This window comes from Hippocampus comes, unplaced genomic scaffold (assembly GCF_001891065.2).
Source record: "Hippocampus comes isolate QL1 unplaced genomic scaffold, H_comes_QL1_v1.1 scaffold155, whole genome shotgun sequence".
NCBI classification, from domain to species: Eukaryota; Metazoa; Chordata; class Actinopteri; order Syngnathiformes; family Syngnathidae; genus Hippocampus; species Hippocampus comes.
Window position 1 is genome coordinate 1,603,868 of NW_017804967.1, and position 16,936 is coordinate 1,620,803.

General features: G+C 39.7%; 3 protein-coding genes across 5 annotated transcripts; 1 reads left to right on the top strand and 2 right to left on the bottom strand.

Annotated features, from left to right (window-relative positions):
• Positions 1-282: 282 nt before the first annotated feature.
• Positions 283-5,164, bottom strand: LOC109526524 (gamma-glutamyl hydrolase). Its single transcript, XM_019887859.1, has 9 exons — positions 4,641-5,164; positions 4,170-4,284; positions 4,035-4,085; positions 3,857-3,941; positions 3,111-3,249; positions 2,469-2,575; positions 2,273-2,366; positions 1,284-1,421; positions 283-490 (listed from the first exon to the last, which is right to left on the bottom strand). The coding sequence occupies exons 1-9, from the start codon at positions 4,750-4,752 to the stop codon at positions 372-374; spliced, it is 960 nt and encodes a 319-aa protein (XP_019743418.1). The 5' UTR covers positions 4,753-5,164; the 3' UTR covers positions 283-371.
• Positions 5,165-5,983: 819 nt separating this feature from the next.
• On the bottom strand, positions 5,984-9,893 carry nmrk1 (nicotinamide riboside kinase 1). 3 transcript variants are annotated; one of them, XM_019887896.1, is made up of 8 exons: positions 9,870-9,893; positions 7,827-7,917; positions 7,620-7,668; positions 7,252-7,417; positions 6,750-6,821; positions 6,558-6,664; positions 6,292-6,375; positions 5,984-6,198 (listed from the first exon to the last, which is right to left on the bottom strand). In XM_019887896.1, the coding sequence occupies exons 2-8, from the start codon at positions 7,914-7,916 to the stop codon at positions 6,188-6,190; spliced, it is 579 nt and encodes a 192-aa protein (XP_019743455.1). In that variant the 5' UTR covers position 7,917; positions 9,870-9,893; the 3' UTR covers positions 5,984-6,187. The 3 variants fall into 3 exon arrangements, with proteins under 3 accessions (XP_019743455.1, XP_019743446.1, XP_019743439.1); XM_019887887.1 differs by lacking the exon at positions 9,870-9,893 and adding an exon at positions 8,412-8,680 and having other exon boundaries at positions 6,536-6,664; XM_019887880.1 differs by lacking the exon at positions 9,870-9,893 and adding an exon at positions 8,412-8,667.
• Positions 9,504-16,528, top strand: ostf1 (osteoclast stimulating factor 1). Its single transcript, XM_019887868.1, has 10 exons — positions 9,504-9,670; positions 13,440-13,486; positions 13,984-14,034; positions 14,332-14,395; positions 14,469-14,522; positions 14,607-14,714; positions 15,773-15,822; positions 15,905-15,983; positions 16,161-16,259; positions 16,350-16,528. Exons 1-10 carry the CDS (start codon positions 9,637-9,639, stop codon positions 16,406-16,408), a joined length of 645 nt encoding a protein of 214 aa, XP_019743427.1. The 5' UTR covers positions 9,504-9,636; the 3' UTR covers positions 16,409-16,528.
• The last annotated feature ends 408 nt before the right edge of the window (positions 16,529-16,936 follow it).

Consider the following 16,936-nt stretch of genomic DNA (forward strand, 5'->3'; position numbering starts at 1 on the left):
TCCACACAATAGTCACGAATTACCTGCCAAAACACATTTGTGTGCGTGCGTGTGTGTGTGTGTGTTGGGGGGGGGTCAAAATATGGAAATTATATTTAAATTAAGTGTTATTTTCAAGTAAAAGAGGTAGTGTACGAGGAGACACAGTCTGTGTTTGACAAAACACATATTCCTGACAGTCACCGTTGATAATATCAAAAGTATGTTTTTTTGAGGAATAACTAGAATATGAAATGATAATTTTTTTTAATTACAAAGTCATTGCAAGAAAATGACATCACATTTAATGATTAAAAAATAATAATAATAATTTGAGGGTCCACACGTGACTTGCCTGCCTTACAAAATGCAACCTTTTTAATGACAGCTTTTCAGAAGAAATAGATCTGTTCATAACCGCTGAAGTTTCCCGCAAAGACGGGTGTGTAGCTGTAAATCAGCTTCAAGGCCTCCTCTTTAGGGTCATCAAACTCATGTAAACTTTTCCTCCCTGCAAAACAAAAAAAAGCAGAAATGAGATGCATGTGATTTGGACACATCCCCTATTTACTCCCTTTGAACAAACTAAGAACTTGCACATGATATACTGTAGAATGGTGGTTCTCAAACTTTTTTCACCATGTATCCTTTCAAAAATACTTTGCTCTTTATTTACAGCCGTAATGATCAATATCAAAATACAGTAGCCTACTCGGCCTAAGTGTTTACCAAAAACAAGGCAGAGGTTTTAGTCCTAAAAAGAATATTTAATAGTTTTCTAAGTCACGATAACATTATGCACAGTTTGAATGTCAACACTGCATTTAAATACAGGAAACTAGAAAACTGTATTTAAATGATGATTCGATTCAAATCTATTACACATGTATTAAAGAAGAAAACTGTACTTGAATAAATAAATTACATTTAAATATTCACTTAAAAGTAAGGTTTGTTGATACTGATAGCAAGATTTAATTCTGATCAAAGTCATGCCCCTCGGTGACACGCACAAGACATGCGCTGTAAGAAAATCCAGCGTTAGCCACAGCACGATCGAAGCATCACTTATTCGTAACAGAGTGTTACTATGACACTTAGTGTTATCAATTTTTTTTCTTTTTTCGGAATCTACATTCAATTAAAATTCAAAAAGGTTTTGTCTGTGGTCATTCCACCTCTGATAAAGTCGCGTCTAAGTTTCTTTCTTTTTTTTTCTTTTCTTTTTTTGTGTTACCTGCCTGCCAAATAAATGCAATGGCCTCTCCCTAATTGTCAGATGTTTAACCTGATTGGAGGCTGACCTTCATTAACAAAAAAATGGGCCAGGAGTGACGACAGCTGGATGGCGTGAGGAGAGTGGGGAAAGCTCAGTTTGCTGTCCCACTGAAAACGGTTCACCTCTGGATGCCACTGCACCCCATAGAAGGGATATCTCTTGCCTGCGATTACAATACATGAACACATTGTTTAGAGAACTTTACATTCACAACATGGACAAAAAAATGACGGCACTTGTTTATTCCACCTACGGGACGGGAGAATGGTTAAAAATATGCGGGTTTCTCGTCATGGTTCTCAAATTGGGGTCCCCGAGCCATAGCTTGGTGGTCAACCAAATAATTCACATTTAATTCACTTCGGTGTCTTGAGATACAAGTTCATTTTTTACATTATCATGGTCGCAACTTAAAACGCTCTCACCTCAAATCTTCTTTCCCCACTGTAATAAATGGAAACAAAATTAATCCGTTCCAACCGCCCCTCCAAAATTTTTAAGAGGGTGACGATATATGCCTGTGGGTATTGTTATATTGCCTGTCACGTATATTGCTCAACTCTATGTCTTCAAATATCAATGTCCATGACATTTTGCTTTGTTAACAGTAAGATATGCAGACTTTTCTAACGATGCGGCTATTCCAAATACACAATATCTAATTCTGTTTGTTTCATTCTTAAGTCAGGTTACTCGTATATGACAAGGCACCCCTGTACGTGTATTATTTATTGTAACAATCCAAATTTTTAATCCCTCAATAATAGGTACGTGTTTCATTTCTTCATTTTTTTTCTTGAATTCATGTGTAGTTAAGTTTAATTGGCGTTATTAGGATAGTAATTTTTCCACAGGGCGAAAGAAAATTTCTGGATCTGAATTAAAAATGTTTGACAATTTGTACTGCAGCTGTACCGTATCTGACACCTTCACATGAACCTCATATTTTTGGGCACATTGTGTCGACGCAGTCTCCATCATGCATCTGGGTAGGATGATTCATTTTTCACAAACCTTCGATGGTTGAGATGAATTGGACCCCATTTTCACCAACATTTGTAGAGATCACCGAAAAGAAGTTCATCAGCTCTTTGTTTTGATTGAAGGCCTGGCGACAACATGCAATACTGCTTTAATCACACTTGTTCAGTAAAACAAAATAAGATAAGTAGTGTTTTGTCTTGAGAACAGGTAGAGGGATTTATTCTACTTTCAGGCTGAGTCCATAGTGGTGAAAATGACCAGTGAGAGGTTCTCTTTGCAAAGCTTGCATCAACTCCTCAGGGAAGCCCTGAAACATGCGACTGGAGAAGGCCGCTGAAACATTTAAGACACTTCATTAGCTCTGTGTGTGGTTTTTTTTTTTTTGTTTTTTTTACATGCAGTCAGTGTTGCAGAATTGCATGTTTTGTGGAAGTTGAAAAATATACAGTGCTCAATTAATACTTCCCTAACAGTATCAACTAAAACCAAGCATTATCATCGTGATGCAGGTTTAGCATAGGACATAATTAGTGTACCTAATATTTTCGCTGAGTGTTCAATGTCAGGTATGAATTGTGGCAATTTTCACTCTGGTTCCACAAAGTGGTGGGATTCAGTACTGCACATCTTGTATTCCCTTTGTTGAAAATCCATCACATTGAGCTGCTGAATGCTGCACAATCCCAAAGGATACAGTTTATCGGGTCACTACAGAATTTAGGCATCAACATTGAAATAAATAAATAAATAAATAAATAAAAATCATATTGTTGCTAATATGCTAGCCAAGCCAAGATTTGAACACCAAACTGTAGAACTGCGAGGCAGACATCCTAACCTTTTAAGACAAAAACAATAAGTAACAAACCTTGTGTTAAATTGAGAGGCAGGGCCACATTCTCAGCTGTGGCTGTCGTCAACAGGTTGTGGCCGGACACCAGGACAGTGAGCAGCTGCATTCCCAAGCATGTACCCCAGATTGGGAAGTGATCTCCTGCGTCATTGGCCTGTCAAATTTCAGGTGTTCTAGTATGCTTTTCCTGACATTGTTTTTGCTTTCTAGCAGAAACTTGAATCCAGATTAAAAACGATTTTTATTAATAAAAAAAAAAAGTCACTATTCATTCATTTACTAAATTATCCTTATTGTTAAAACATTAGCCAAACAAAAGATGTATTAATTTACACTATATACTAACACACTTTTTTTTTTTTTACATTTTATCATTATAGTTTATTTATTTACATTTCTTCGAACATTTTTGGTACATTTGTTTAAAAAAAAAATATAATATAAAAAAATAATATTTTTGAAACAACTCGATGCATTTTTCTTCTAACTATTGACATTTTTGAAATTATTTTTCGATACATTTTTCTCGCCCCCCCACTTTTTATGTGGTTGTGTGTTGAAATGTAACATCGCCGTCTACTCGTTGAATAAATAAAATGTGTTGTTTTCTGACTATGGCTGGGTAAAGAGAGATTTTTTTTTGGAAGTTGAATAATAAAAAATGTTCAGTTAATATTTGTTCTTACTACCTTACCACTGTTGAATATGGTCAGCTTAAAGGTGAGTAACCTATGAAGCTTCCAGTACAGTAAGCTACTAACCTTCAGAGCAAGTCGATAAAAAATCTTTGACACCCTAGCAAAGTCAGACGTCTCAAGATCGGTGGCTCCGCCGATGAGAAGGAGACTGAAACGTAAATTACGTTTTTTTTTTTTTTACGTAAATCACGAGTCAGAGCATGGGTCGGTGACTGGTGATGTCATCAACGTGTTTGCTTACCCATTTATCCTGCTAAAGATGTTTTCATACTCCGCAGTGCTAAGCGTCAGTCTGCATGAGTGAAGATGAAAAGAAACATGGAATGAAAAGTTTCGATTATGATGTCGATTATAGCTTCAAATGTTCCCAACTGACTTGATGGGCATCACTCGGCTGCCCGCAGACTCAATGTACTTGACGTAGGAGGCAGGTATGTATGTGCTTCCGTATTGTTTCATGGCTTCATCTGAAACAATCTGAGTCAAAATACCTGCGAAGAAACAAAAGAATTAGCACATTAAAAAAAAAAGGCTGGGACTGGAAACTTTTCCCCAGAATTATAGATTCTGCCAATTACAATCAGTTTTTGTTTTTTAGCTTTTCTGTTTGAATTGGATTAATTATACAATAAAACTTTATTTATATAGCGCTTTCACAGCAGCTGCCGCTGTAACAAAGTTTTTAAAAAAAATAGCTTTTGACTTTAAAAAGAGCAGTGTTTAATTTTTAAAATACAATTCACATTTTGCATCTTTGAATTTTAAATTGAAAAGCCCTCTCAACATTTTTTTTTCCTCTGCCGTTTTTCATCGGGTCAACACTTGTACTGTATTGTACTGTACTTACCAATAACAGGTCTGTCATTTAAAATGCTCTGCTTGCTCGCAATCAGCTTGTCCTGGCAAGAACCAAAACATCCACAAACCAAAAGGACACAGAGAAAAGAGCACAATCGCATTTTGAAGCCTTAACTCGGATTCGATTCAAATAGCTCAATGCCCTTTCAACAGATTAGGAAGTGGTCTAAAGAGAGACTTTATGTTGGCATAGTAATGAATGAGGAAGTGTAGTGAGAGTGCATGTGACCAATCACGTGCACACATTCAATACACTGATGAGTGTAGGCTTTTTAGAGAGGAGGGCACATGATCGTAGGACACTATCTAAAGCACTGACATTTACAACCTAAATTCTAGTATTTGTTCCCTGAGGTGTACAGTGTAATTCTCCTGGCTAGACTGCTTCCAATGTATTCTTTTTTTTTTTTGTTCAATAAGATTTTAGCCTCCATGTGCAGCCATGTTTGTGTAATCTTACAAGAGCCATCAGGAGTACTGAATCTTTTTTTAATTCATCCTGCAGCAAGTTGGGCCTTGAATGAATAAACCAGCATGTCTGATTGGCTGGTCAGAACAAAAACATGTTATAACCAAGTTTGATTGGGGAAAATCATCTCGAGTGAGCTTCAACCGACATCTCTGGTTAATAGGATGGATTTGAACTAAATGTTTTGTTTTTCTCATGGGATTCTCTCAATGTTTTGCAGAGTACAGTAGTGATGTTTTCTATCATTGCAACGTGACGGTGGCGATACGAAGAGGTGGATAAAATCAGGTGTAACTGCACTGGATGTCTGGGTACCAAATGCACAGCCCAACATTAATTTTTTGCAATGCAGCGATTGACAACTGATGGTAATCTTTTGCTTCTCTCACCTGCAATGGATTTAATAATACAATTTTTTTTTTCAATATATGTGGACAAAGAAAGGGACAAAAACAGAATAGTTTGTTGATCATTTATTCACAATATACCTGTATAATATTAATAAGCAATCTCAAGCGGCACGTGGATGACTGGTTAGCACGCGGATCTCACAGCGCAGAGGTCCAGGGTTCGATTCCAGCTCCGGCCTTTCTGTGTGGAGTTTGCACCCCCCCAAAGCATGGGTTTTCTCTGGGTACTCTGGTTTCCACCCACATTCCAAAAACTTGCATAGCTGGGTTAATGGAACATTCTAAATTGTCCCTCGGATTGAGTATAAGCGTCAATGGTTGTTTTTCTATGTGTGCTGTACGATTGGCTGGCAACCAGTTTAAGATGCACCCTGCCTACTGCCTGAAGACAGCTGGGATAGGCTCCAGCACCACCCGCGACCCTTGCGAAGATAAAGAAGATCAGAAAATGGATAGATGGATGGAAAATGTATTTCCTGTAGTCATACTTACTGTGCAACTTTTTCTGTGCATGCATACTCAAGTCATCGACTGCTTTTTTTAACCATGAAAATATGTAAAATTGTTACCACATACACTGTGAATGAATTAGTTTGGTCCTTTTTTTTTTTTTTTTTTGGTAAACATGAGACTGAGGTCTTCCAGTTCATCCGGATTTCAGTCCTCCTCTGTCAATAAGTAAACACACAAACAAACATGTTTAATTGCATATGCGCATGTTAAAAGCTCCATGCATATCCTGTACTTTACAACCAACTTACCTCTCGGCGTGTTTATTTCCTGACTAACGTCTTGATACACAGCGGCTAGCAGCTCCTCCTTTGACTTCAATCCATCCAAAAATACTGCAAGACAATTGAAATGCGTTTTCATTATACAGGACATTCCTCCTCAAATTGCATTATTTGAAATATCAACACCTACGTAACAGCCCTAGAAGACACTTTGTGCTTAGAGGGAATATTACATGAAGCCAACGTTTAACAAATTGAAATTATTTTTAACTTTTCAAATGTCTGAGACGCACAGATTCCCGTCGCCGTGCTCTCCATCTCCTGGCGGTTCCTCAAGTACATGGGCCATACATGTCCGTCAAAGTAGCCCGGTGGGTCAGGTGGCTTGTAAACCCTCAAACTGTTTGTTCGAAACAAGTAACGTCCAAGTGTTTACATGTTGTTCAACATGTCAAGCAAGAAACGAAGAGAGAAGAAGCACTTACCTTCGTCTTTTCTTGCAGATGTCATACGGTATTTCCAGGAAGTATCTTTTGTTCATCAGCTGATTCAAAGGTCTGCAAACAAAGGTCCGACTGTTCATTTGAGTTGTTGCATGTTTCAATATTTTCTGCACAACTTGCTGTTCTCTAACAAGCAGCTGAATGGCAAAATTCACAATCGTCAAGGTAACATGGCTAATGAAATCAAACAAAATAACCCAAATTAAAATTGAACAATGATTTTCTTTAACAAAATTAAATAAAAAATACAGAATGCTTAAAAAAAATTAGGACTGTGACTACATTTTAAGTTTACACAATTAAAAACAAAAGTTTTTTTCTTTTTAATCTAAAATCATTACAACGGCAAATGGACATGCATTCACAAACTTAGAAAAGGTCAAATTCAATTCCAATTAGATGATCCTGAAATTTCACCAGAAACATGAATATCCCAAATAATGTGTGTGTCCTGTCGTCATTATTGCCATATTATTGTGTTAACCTGTGATTGAATATCAGGAAGCCTTCCACAATCAGCACAAACACGTGGTTGGCTGATGACGTCACCCTCTTCGCAGTCTGACCCGCTTCCTTCAAAAATGCTTGCGGGTCTCTTCGCCACGCGTCAACCTGGCTCATCATGGCGTCCATGTGGAGAGCATCCAGCGCTAGACGGGGGACACACCAAAATGCATTCAAAGTGTTTTTATCATTTTCACCTCTGCCTGCTCCAAATACAGTGAAATCTTTTGAAGTGGAACTTGAATTTTCTAAGAAAGTATGTCTCAAATCTCATGGGGCTGCAGCTGAGTGTGCATTAAGTTGACTATTTGTGCTTAGTGACATGTCCAATGCGCCGTATATCCTTACTGTCAAACTGCTTGAAGCCATTACCGTCCACTGGCACCACAGAATCATCCTGGATGAAAAATAGAGACTCAAATTGGATAACCTGATTTATTTTTTATTTATTTATTTATTTATTTTTTACAAATTTGGTATGTTTCCCACAGGAGTTCGTCGAAAATGAAATTGTCACTGATAAGATTTCGTTTCCCCACTCCTGAACGAGTTTACCTTGAAAAATGAATCCTGTGCAATGATAACACTGTTGGGTATCTTCTCTTTTAAACTTCTGGAAAGAGTGGACTTTCCTCCATTGGTCATTCTTAAAGAATACCACAAAACGTGATGAGAATAAAATTAAAAAAAAAAGCCACACACCTGGACTACTGTGATCACAACTGACATCCTTTTTACATACACCAGAAATACACACTTTTGACTCAAGTCGGCAGTAGTATGTGTTAAGTGTACCATAATTACCTTTAGAAGAAACCATAAATATACCAGAGAGACAGGCTATTATTAAGACACCTAGGAACTGTTTCAAATTGTGGGACAAAAATGCATGTCTCCTTTAAAGGTTTCACAACACAATTGTTTAGTTGCTTTGTATTCCACCATATGTTTGCCACATGCGACGTTGTTCCGATTTGTGCTAATTTCACTCTTCATTGTCATCTGCCTGCAGTCTCAACAACATTCTCATATTTTATTTTATACATCGATTGGCTATAAAGGTTGGCATCATTACTTAGTCCACACATTTGGAGTATATTTGGGAAAATGAACTTCATGAAAAGAAAATGTCAGACTTACCCACCCACACCCACTATTAGTTTCTTCATATCCACTTGCGAAGGTCGCTCGGGGACGTTAGCAATTGCCTGCTACGCTAACAGGTAAATAAATAGCTCATATCGCTCAAAATTTGCACGATCTGACACGCTGCGGGAACGTCAGCAGTAACGCGCGTAGCACAACCATGTTCTCATAACAAATTTGCATTCATCCATAAACTTCCGCTTACCAGCCTTCGCGAATGGCTGTCTTCAATGTGACGTCATTCAAGGGAAAAGCGTTAAAAAAGTCACAAGATTTTAACTGAAAAAATAAATTCATTCATTCATTCTCCAAAACGGTAATCCCCACTTGGGTCACAGCATACATAACATGAATAAAATATAAAAATAAAAAGAAATGAGAATGAAATATGAAAATAAAAAAATATTTTCATAATCAATCCATCCATTTTTCTGATCTGCTTCTCAACACAAGGTTCGCGGGCCGTGCTGGAGCCTATCTCTGTTGTCCTCGGGCAGGAGGCGGGGTACACTGTGAAATGGTTGCCAGACAATGGCAGGGCACACATAGACCAACAACCATTTTAATCACACCTTGGGACAAATTTTAGTACAGTATTCCATTCATCTGCCATGCATGTTTTTGGAATGTTAGAGGAAACCCGAGTACCCAGGGAGAACATGCATACGGCACACAGGAAAGCCGGAGCCGGATTCGAACCCTGCGCCTCTGCTGTGTGAAGGGGACATGCTCACCACCGTGCCTCATGTACCGTATATAGACTGTATATATAATACACACAGTATATTCAGAGGTGTCACATTGCATCACAGTAAAGTGTTTTTACCCTATTTAGCTGATTTCTTTAGCTCAAAGAAAATAACAGAAACAGCTTTGTATATTTTCATTATTATTTTTGTCAAGGCAAATTCTAGGCACAGTTCTTGTTACTGTATTAGGTGTCATTGGATTAGATCTTAATGGAGTTGTTTCCTTCAAGCAATGCATCTGGTTTGTCCATTGTTTTTGTGATAACCATATGTAAAATACACAAATATATAAAGTAATTTTTCATAAGGATGGAGTCTGGTTTTTGCGCATGCGTAGAGGAGCACTTCCGCGTCGCCAGAGGCAGCCTCGACTTCCTCAAAGGGAGTGACGCCGAAGTGCTGAGTGTCTAGCTCAGCAAACTTTTTCATTTCACGGCGTTTGGTTTGCAATTTGACTTTTACCCTCGCCAATGTCCAAGCCTCCTCCCAAGCCGGCCAAGCCAGGTAAGAGAAACATTACGTTGGACCCCTTGGTTAAATTTCGCCGAAACTACTTTCGGACACCTTGCTTGCGCGAATCGAGACGTGCGGGTCGGCGAGAAAATAATACAATATGGTACATCTCTGAGTTGTTTTGAGTCTCTACCCAAAATAAAGATGTAAAGTCAGCTTGTGAGCAGTAAAGGAAGGACGTAAACCGGACGAAATTGGTGATGCAGGTCTTAAGACTGACGCCTGGCCTCTGACTTCCCTATTTGCCCGAGTCCTGTAGGTGAGTGTGTTGCGTTTAAGGTCACAGGTTAAAAGCTCAAGCCAACCGTAAACGTCTATTTAGCCTTTACCTCTCTGTTTGCGCATGCGCAATGGTGGGACTCAAGCGTTTATTGACTTTAAAGAATACTGTACGTTTTTTTTAAACGAAAAAATATTAACGCACATAAACCTGGAGACCCACCATACAGCTCTGAATATTGTTTTTTATTCGCGGATAATTTTGGGGATTTAATTAGGAAAAAAAGAGAAAGCTCACATGCAGTGTATGCACCTCAGAGTGAAGAGACACAATAGCGCCAACATCTAATTTCATTGATCATCAATAAACCCACAAAGAAAGATAAGATATGCTAATTTACCTTAGTTGTTGCTAAGTTTAGTTTAGGAAACAGATAGCTGGTCAAACATTAACTAAGCTGTTGGTTGATTATGCGTTTCATTGAAAAGACAAAGTAATTGAAAGACAAAGTAATTGACCAGAGAGAGTCTGGTTTTGAATCAATTAAAAACTGTGTGTTAGTGCACACACAGTTCATAAATATCATAAATATCATCAGTGCCTGATCTACATTGTGTAACTGTTATGTTAGGACTACTAAATATGCAACATGTGTAGTGAAGAGCGCTCATGTTACATTATAGGCTTTGTCGTTCAGAAAATCTTTTATTTGGATGGGCGCTGATGGAAAATGCCTCCATGATGTCATCTGGATGTGAAATTGCATGTGTGTGTATTTCGGAGCTTTGCTTTCGGATGATGACTTGCAATGTGTCACCATGAACGTATCTGTGTGGTTTGATTGCACTCGTGCAAGCAAAAGTGCCAAAAGAATGATTACTGCCTGTTTTCGTCTTGTGGTTATTTGTAAGTACAGTATTCGGATGATGCATGGCTGTAGCTGTTGTTGTTTGTTACAGAGAATCTATTCATGGAGAGCAATCACGTGCGTTTTTCTTTTGTTTATTTTGTGGTTAATTTATGGTCACAGAAGTCATCTGACGGAACAGATTTTTTTCTTGTCCTTTGTAAAGCAACAATTGTGGATGCTTAGGTTTGTGCTGCTGTTTAAATATTTGGAAAACTGATTTTTTTCCCCCAACATTTCTGAGCATGCAACTGGTGCCACGATTCAACATTTTGGACACGATAATCGATTAAAGTCTCAGGCATGTTAATAAACCTCAACATTTGAAATTCTCTGGACTGCACAAACAAGGCTCACTGCTATGTTCTTCCACAACTGGCTTGTTTTTGTACTCTCAGATCACCTAGTTGGCCAGCTGCGGTAGAGCCTCGGCTGACCCGTGCGAGGGCGCCGGGATCATAAATGGAAGACACTTGTGAAGAATGAACCACACTTGGAAGTGTCCTGGAATTGATTGCGTTTGTTTTTCAGTTTTAATATGATCCTGTGCGCCTTCACATCACTGCAACCACAATAATAAACAACGCGAAAGGAATACCTCTAGAAAGCAAAACTGAGCATTCTTGTCTTTGAGAATGCAGTCTTTCCAAGGACCCAATATCAAACGTAACTACCATGTGAACCCAAGACCCCCAATTGAGACCGTCTTACGGTGCAGGTGTACCTAATGAAATATTCCCGTGCTTATGTATAAGAGAATGTGAATGTTGGCCTTAAACCCACCCTGAAAGCACCACCAACAATTTTGGGAGCACACAGCATGCGTTTAAAGCGGCGTGATGGGGCCTGTGGTGCGTATGTTGTGAGAGAGCGACATGACCGGGCCTGCGGAGTGTGCAAAAGACGTGAACAGAGCCGAGGCTTGTGCGTGAGCCACTCACCCAGCCTAAAAACACTGCCACACTTGTCAGATTGAACATACACACAAACCAGCATGTAAACGATTCCGCTTGGTTACAGATGAAGCCATCTGAGCTCTTGTGTAATACACACCAGTGTCGTCTAAAGGCTACAACATGGCTGCATTCCAGTTGCGGGGCTCGTGTGTGTGTATACCCGGAGAAGTGAGACATTCGATCGTCGGTGTCGTCATTTCGTGGAGACGTCACTGAAAGGTGACGATCCGTCATGCGATAAATCAGTCGTTCCTGCAGCGGCATTATTGCTGCCCTCACATGTTTGTTTTAAGTGTAAAGAAAGTGCAATGGTGATCAGTTGTGTTTCTCTTCACAACTCGGAATGCGAGCCTGCTTCCCCAGCCCCGCACCTCTCGCTTGCAGCGCATATTTGGAGTGACTTCTAATTAGGAGATAGTGTGCCATCCTATGAATTTACGTGCAATACATGAACTGCCCAAAATAAAATAGATTAGGCAAAAGCTAGATTTAAACGAGGGCTGTCACGATAAAATATATTTAGAATTTCTTCTTTTTAAGATTACTGCACCGATTAATGGGGAAAAAAAAAAAGCAATATCATGGTCGACATTCATCACGATGGATGTACCCGCCAACCCTTTTGGGGTTCCGTCATTGTTTTCCAAAGCTGATGTTTGTAAACGTCTTATTTTGCTGACACACGTCAGACTTCAGGAATTTGAATGATTCTAGTCGAGAGGCCGAAATCAAAGCATTTGGATGATTTTAATTTCAACAATGGCTCCAAACGATGACTTGATTATGAAAACAATGTAAGTAAAAGAGTCGATGAGTGTCTCCCTGTGTCTGTGTACATATCTCGCATGTCTTTGTTTCTCCGTGCACAGGTATGTCTGTTTCTGTGTTGAGTGCACCTTGAGTGCACTTTTCGTCTTCTAACTCGTGCTGCCACATTGCAACGAGTCCGTAATTATCCAAATGAGCCATTACAGACGCAATCCGAACGAGTGTGCGCCTCTTGTTGCGGAGGCCATCCAGGCGAGGCAGCTTTATTTATATAGCGCATTTCATACACAAGGCAACTCAGACTAGCGAAGACACGAGACCCACACGTATTTACAAACCCGACAGTTTACAACATTCAAAAGAAAAGGAGAAAAAAATGAGTCGCTTTCAAAAATTGTTTAAGATGAATTTAAAAGCATTCACAATCGAGGCTCACTTCACTCCTGGTGGCAGTTTATTCCATTTGCATGTAGCATAACGGCTAAACGCTGCTTCACCATGTTTGTTTGGAACGCTCGCCTCCAACTAATTGACTTCCGTTTGCAGATCTCAGAGCTTTACTGGGTCGATATTTAATTAGCATTGCCTTAATATATTTTGGACCCAAACCATTCAGTGATTTATAGACCAGTAGCAAAAATTTTAAATCGATTCTACGGCTGATTGGGAGCCTGTGTACAGCCTTTAGGATTGGAGTCATATGATGTGATGTCTTTGTTTTGGTCAGAACCCGACCTGCAGCATTCTGAATGAGCTGCAGCTATTGGATGTTTAAAAAAAAATTTTTTTTTTTTAGGAATTCGATACAATAATCAAGTCTACTGGAGATAAAAGCATGGACAAGTCTAAATCAAGGGGATTTCCTCCTGCTGTTTGCTGTCTGATGTCTTTTTGTTGTTTTGCTCGCAGGCCAAGTCAAGGTGTTCAGAGCTGAGTTCACCTTTGACCCCAGAACGGTAAGTCAGTTTGTTTCTGAGCAAAGGATACAAAGTGATATTATGCGCATGATATCTGTGTGGTGAAAGATAGAAGATATATCGTTTTATTGATGTATTTATTTTATTTAGAGTAACTGGTTTTCCTGCCCAAGTGGTAACTACTGATACAAATGCTAGTTGCTGATTATAAATAATTCTATTTTCACTCACGGTGACACCGCTTCATTAAGAAACAGCCAAATTAGAGAGGTATTTCTTTTTATTCACACTTTGTGGGTTTTTTTTAGGGGGGTGGCTTACTCCAAAAGATGAACCGATGTCATGCACGGTTTCTAAAGTTTGTACGATAGTTGCGGTTATAGTAAGAGATTATTTCCGACAGGGAAATTAGTTTGGAGATCAAAACAAGTCTGGCATGTTGTTCACCGTGTTGAAGTTCTTGAAAGGTGAGGAAATGCATTCAAGCTTCAACAAACAAGTCGCTCGTTGAACCGCGGTCTTGTTGTACGTTGCAGCCCGATGAGCTTTACTTTGAAGAAGGAGACATCCTCTACATCTCTGACACGGTAAGACAGACCTTGCAGAATCTGACCGTGCAGTTTGGAATGTGGATCCAAACGCTCTCCTCTGAGGGGCAAATGCAAAGAATTTTGTAGACATGCGCAGACCTATCATGCAATTTTACAGTGTTTCTATGCATGTCGTGAATTTCATAGATATGAATTTTTAAGATTTGGGTCTGCTTCCCAAAAGAATAGATCCACCGCTGCCTAAAACCAGCCCAGTGCGGATGATACCCGTCTTGTCAGTACGGCAGGCTGTTTTTTTTTTTTCCCCCCTCAACATCTTGCTATCATCCTCAGAGTGACAGCAACTGGTGGAAAGGAACATGCCGAGGGAGGACGGGCCTTATTCCACGCAACTACGGTAAGTGGAAGAAGACGATCAAAGTCTTTCCATCTGTGACTCCCAAGTCAAAACACTTGTCGTCCATTTTTAGTGACGGAGCAGGCCGAATCTATCGACCACCCGATGCATGAAGCGGCCAAACGAGGTGCGCTGCCCGCACGGCTGCCTCATTTATTCCCACCATTCTGTTAAGTGTAACTGTTCCAAGTGCATGTATTGATTGATTCAGGGAATCTTTGCTGGCTGAGGGAATGTGTGGAGAACAGGGTGGGAATCAACGGCTTGGACAAGGCTGGCAACACTGCCCTCTACTGGGGATGTCACGGAGGACATAAAGGTACAGTGATTGGGACCCAGCGTTGACACACTTTGCACTTTTCAGCAATTTGTTGAACTCCAGGAGGAGAAATAAAACACACAGACAACGAGCACTCTCACACAAAATGCCCGGATGTTCACGTGCGGACTCGGCGATGTCACACGCCACCCCACCGGGCCCCGCCTCTTAAAGGCACACCCATAATGCACAGACACGATAAAAGATACATTAATTTTGTTATTTTTGAACATGCTCCAGGTTATGTGTGTTTTAATATGTTTAAAGTGTGTGGGATCGGTAAAACAAGACATTGGAAAAAAAAAAGTATTCACAGTTGCGGATATTCACCGACCGCTGGCGGGTCTGGAACATATCCCTCACAATAACTGGGGGTTCACTGTACCTCGAATTGGAATGCCTTGCAAGTCTCGCTTGTCTCCTTCTTCCTTCGATTCGTCAGAAGCTAAGTATGCTTTAGGGATTATCTTTGTTTCATAGTGGCTGCGCAGAGCTCACAAAGTAGTTGTTTGAGTGTGCGTCGGCGAATGCACAAGTCAATTAGTGTCGGGCAGAACCCATTTAGGTTCCAATTACCTGCTAATAATCACCATGAGATGACATAGGAACATGAAGAGGTAAACCAATTAATTGGGGAATATAAAGAGACCGTGTAACACCATACATAAGGCTCATCGGATTATAGGGTGCACTTTCAGCTTTCAGGAAAATTGAATGCTTTTAGGTAGGCCTTAAAGTCCGGAAAATACGGGAATTTGGGGGTCTTTAATATTGGGACCAGCTAGTCTGCATCCACTTCCGACATCATTGGTTAACATATGCACCTTGACCACTGGCCTTTTTAGCACCGTGTTTTCCAACCATGTTGCTTTCACTGTTGCAGAGTTGTCCAAATGCCTATTATTATTATTATTATTATTATTATTATTATTATTATTATACAGGAACTGAGTCGATCAAAGTTATTTGTGTCTTATTTCCTGTCTGACTCTTGATGTATTAATAATTTCCCTCAGTCGTCATTGCGAGTTGTTTGATTCTCATGTTGTTCCCCTTAGATGTCGTGGAGCTTCTGCTCAACCAGTCCAGCGTGGAACTCAACCAGCAGGTTAGGACGAATTTAGGACTATTCGGATAGGCAATATCAAATGAAAAATAAAGTACATTTAAATGCAAATTTTGCCTTGTAGAATAAGCTTGGGGACACTGCTCTCCACGCTGCTGCCTGGAAGGGTTATTCTGACATTGTGGCCATGTTACTGAACAAGGGTGAGAAGAGTATTTCCACAACTCCAATTCCACTGAAGTTGGGACGTTTGATTAAACGTTTAAAAAAAAAAAAAAAAAAAAAAGAATGTAAAGAGTTGCAAATCATTTTCAACCTAAATGTAATTTATTCCACTACAAAGACAATAGGGCGTGCTTTCTTGTCGTTTTTGCATTTAGATGCACGGACGGACATCCGGAACAACGAGAACAAGCTGGCTCTGGAGATGGCCACCAATGCACAGTGTGCTTCGCTGCTCAAAAGGAAGCTGGCCAGCAGTGAGTACAGAATCTGCATGGTGCCTCAAGAAAGATGAAGATCAAGAAACCCCCCACACACACACACAATTTGTTCCTGTTTCCCCTCAGCTATCACCCGCTCGCACAGCAACGCTGAGGAGTATTTGGATGAGGAGGACTCGGACTGATGATGGGGCGCCAGCAGAGAGGTTTCATCAGCGACTTCAAAACAAAAAACGGACCTTGTTGTCTTCCCCCCTCGTCAGCATGGTTGTTACTGTTAACTCTATTCTGAATCAAGCCCTCAGCATCACAGCAGTGCAAATTGAAACCTGAAGACAGTTAATTGTCCGGAGTGTTGTTGCGCAAAAGGGACCAAAAAAAAAATGTCGAAACGCATTAATTCCATACAACTGCTGATGGTGTTTGTTGACTTTGATTTGTGTGTATGAGCACAGATTTTTTTTTTTTTTTTTGTATGTGCTCCTTAGTCAAATTAAGAAGTGTCATTCCGCATATTTCTAAATATGATCGAAAATAATTAGCATATCAGTTGGTCTTTTCACTTTCAAATGGCACTCTGAAACCCAAAACACAAATGAGTCATTATTGTTAAACAAACGACAAAATAATTGGGCACTTTTTTTGTATTTCGATTGCCAACTTAAAACGTAAGAGAATGAATGATACACAGATTTAAAATACTCTTGGATTCC

Bases quoted from the DNA above. Each gene is read 5' to 3' on its own strand.
- ostf1 (XM_019887868.1), top strand. From the start codon at position 9,637: ATGTCCAAGCCTCCTCCCAAGCCGGCCAAGCCAG. The intron at 14,396-14,468 runs GTAAGTGGAAGA...GTCCATTTTTAG, and splicing joins CCTTATTCCACGCAACTACG to TGACGGAGCAGGCCGAATCT. The intron at 16,260-16,349 runs GTGAGTACAGAA...GTTTCCCCTCAG, and splicing joins CAAAAGGAAGCTGGCCAGCA to CTATCACCCGCTCGCACAGC.
- LOC109526524 (XM_019887859.1), bottom strand. From the start codon at position 4,752: ATGCGATTGTGCTCTTTTCTCTGTGTCCTTTTGGTTTGTGGATGTTTT. The intron at 3,942-4,034 runs GTAAGCAAACAC...TTTACGTTTCAG, and splicing joins ATCTTTAGCAGGATAAATGG to TCTCCTTCTCATCGGCGGAG. The intron at 491-1,283 runs GTCAGCCTCCAA...TTTGTTTTGCAG, and splicing joins CCATTTTTTTGTTAATGAAG to GGAGGAAAAGTTTACATGAG.
- nmrk1 (XM_019887880.1), bottom strand. From the start codon at position 8,440: ATGAAGAAACTAATAGTGGGTGTGGGTGG. The intron at 7,669-7,826 runs GTAAACTCGTTC...TTTTTCATCCAG, and splicing joins CACAGGATTCATTTTTCAAG to GATGATTCTGTGGTGCCAGT. The intron at 6,665-6,749 runs GTAAGTGCTTCT...TCGAACAAACAG, and splicing joins ATCTGCAAGAAAAGACGAAG to TTTGAGGGTTTACAAGCCAC.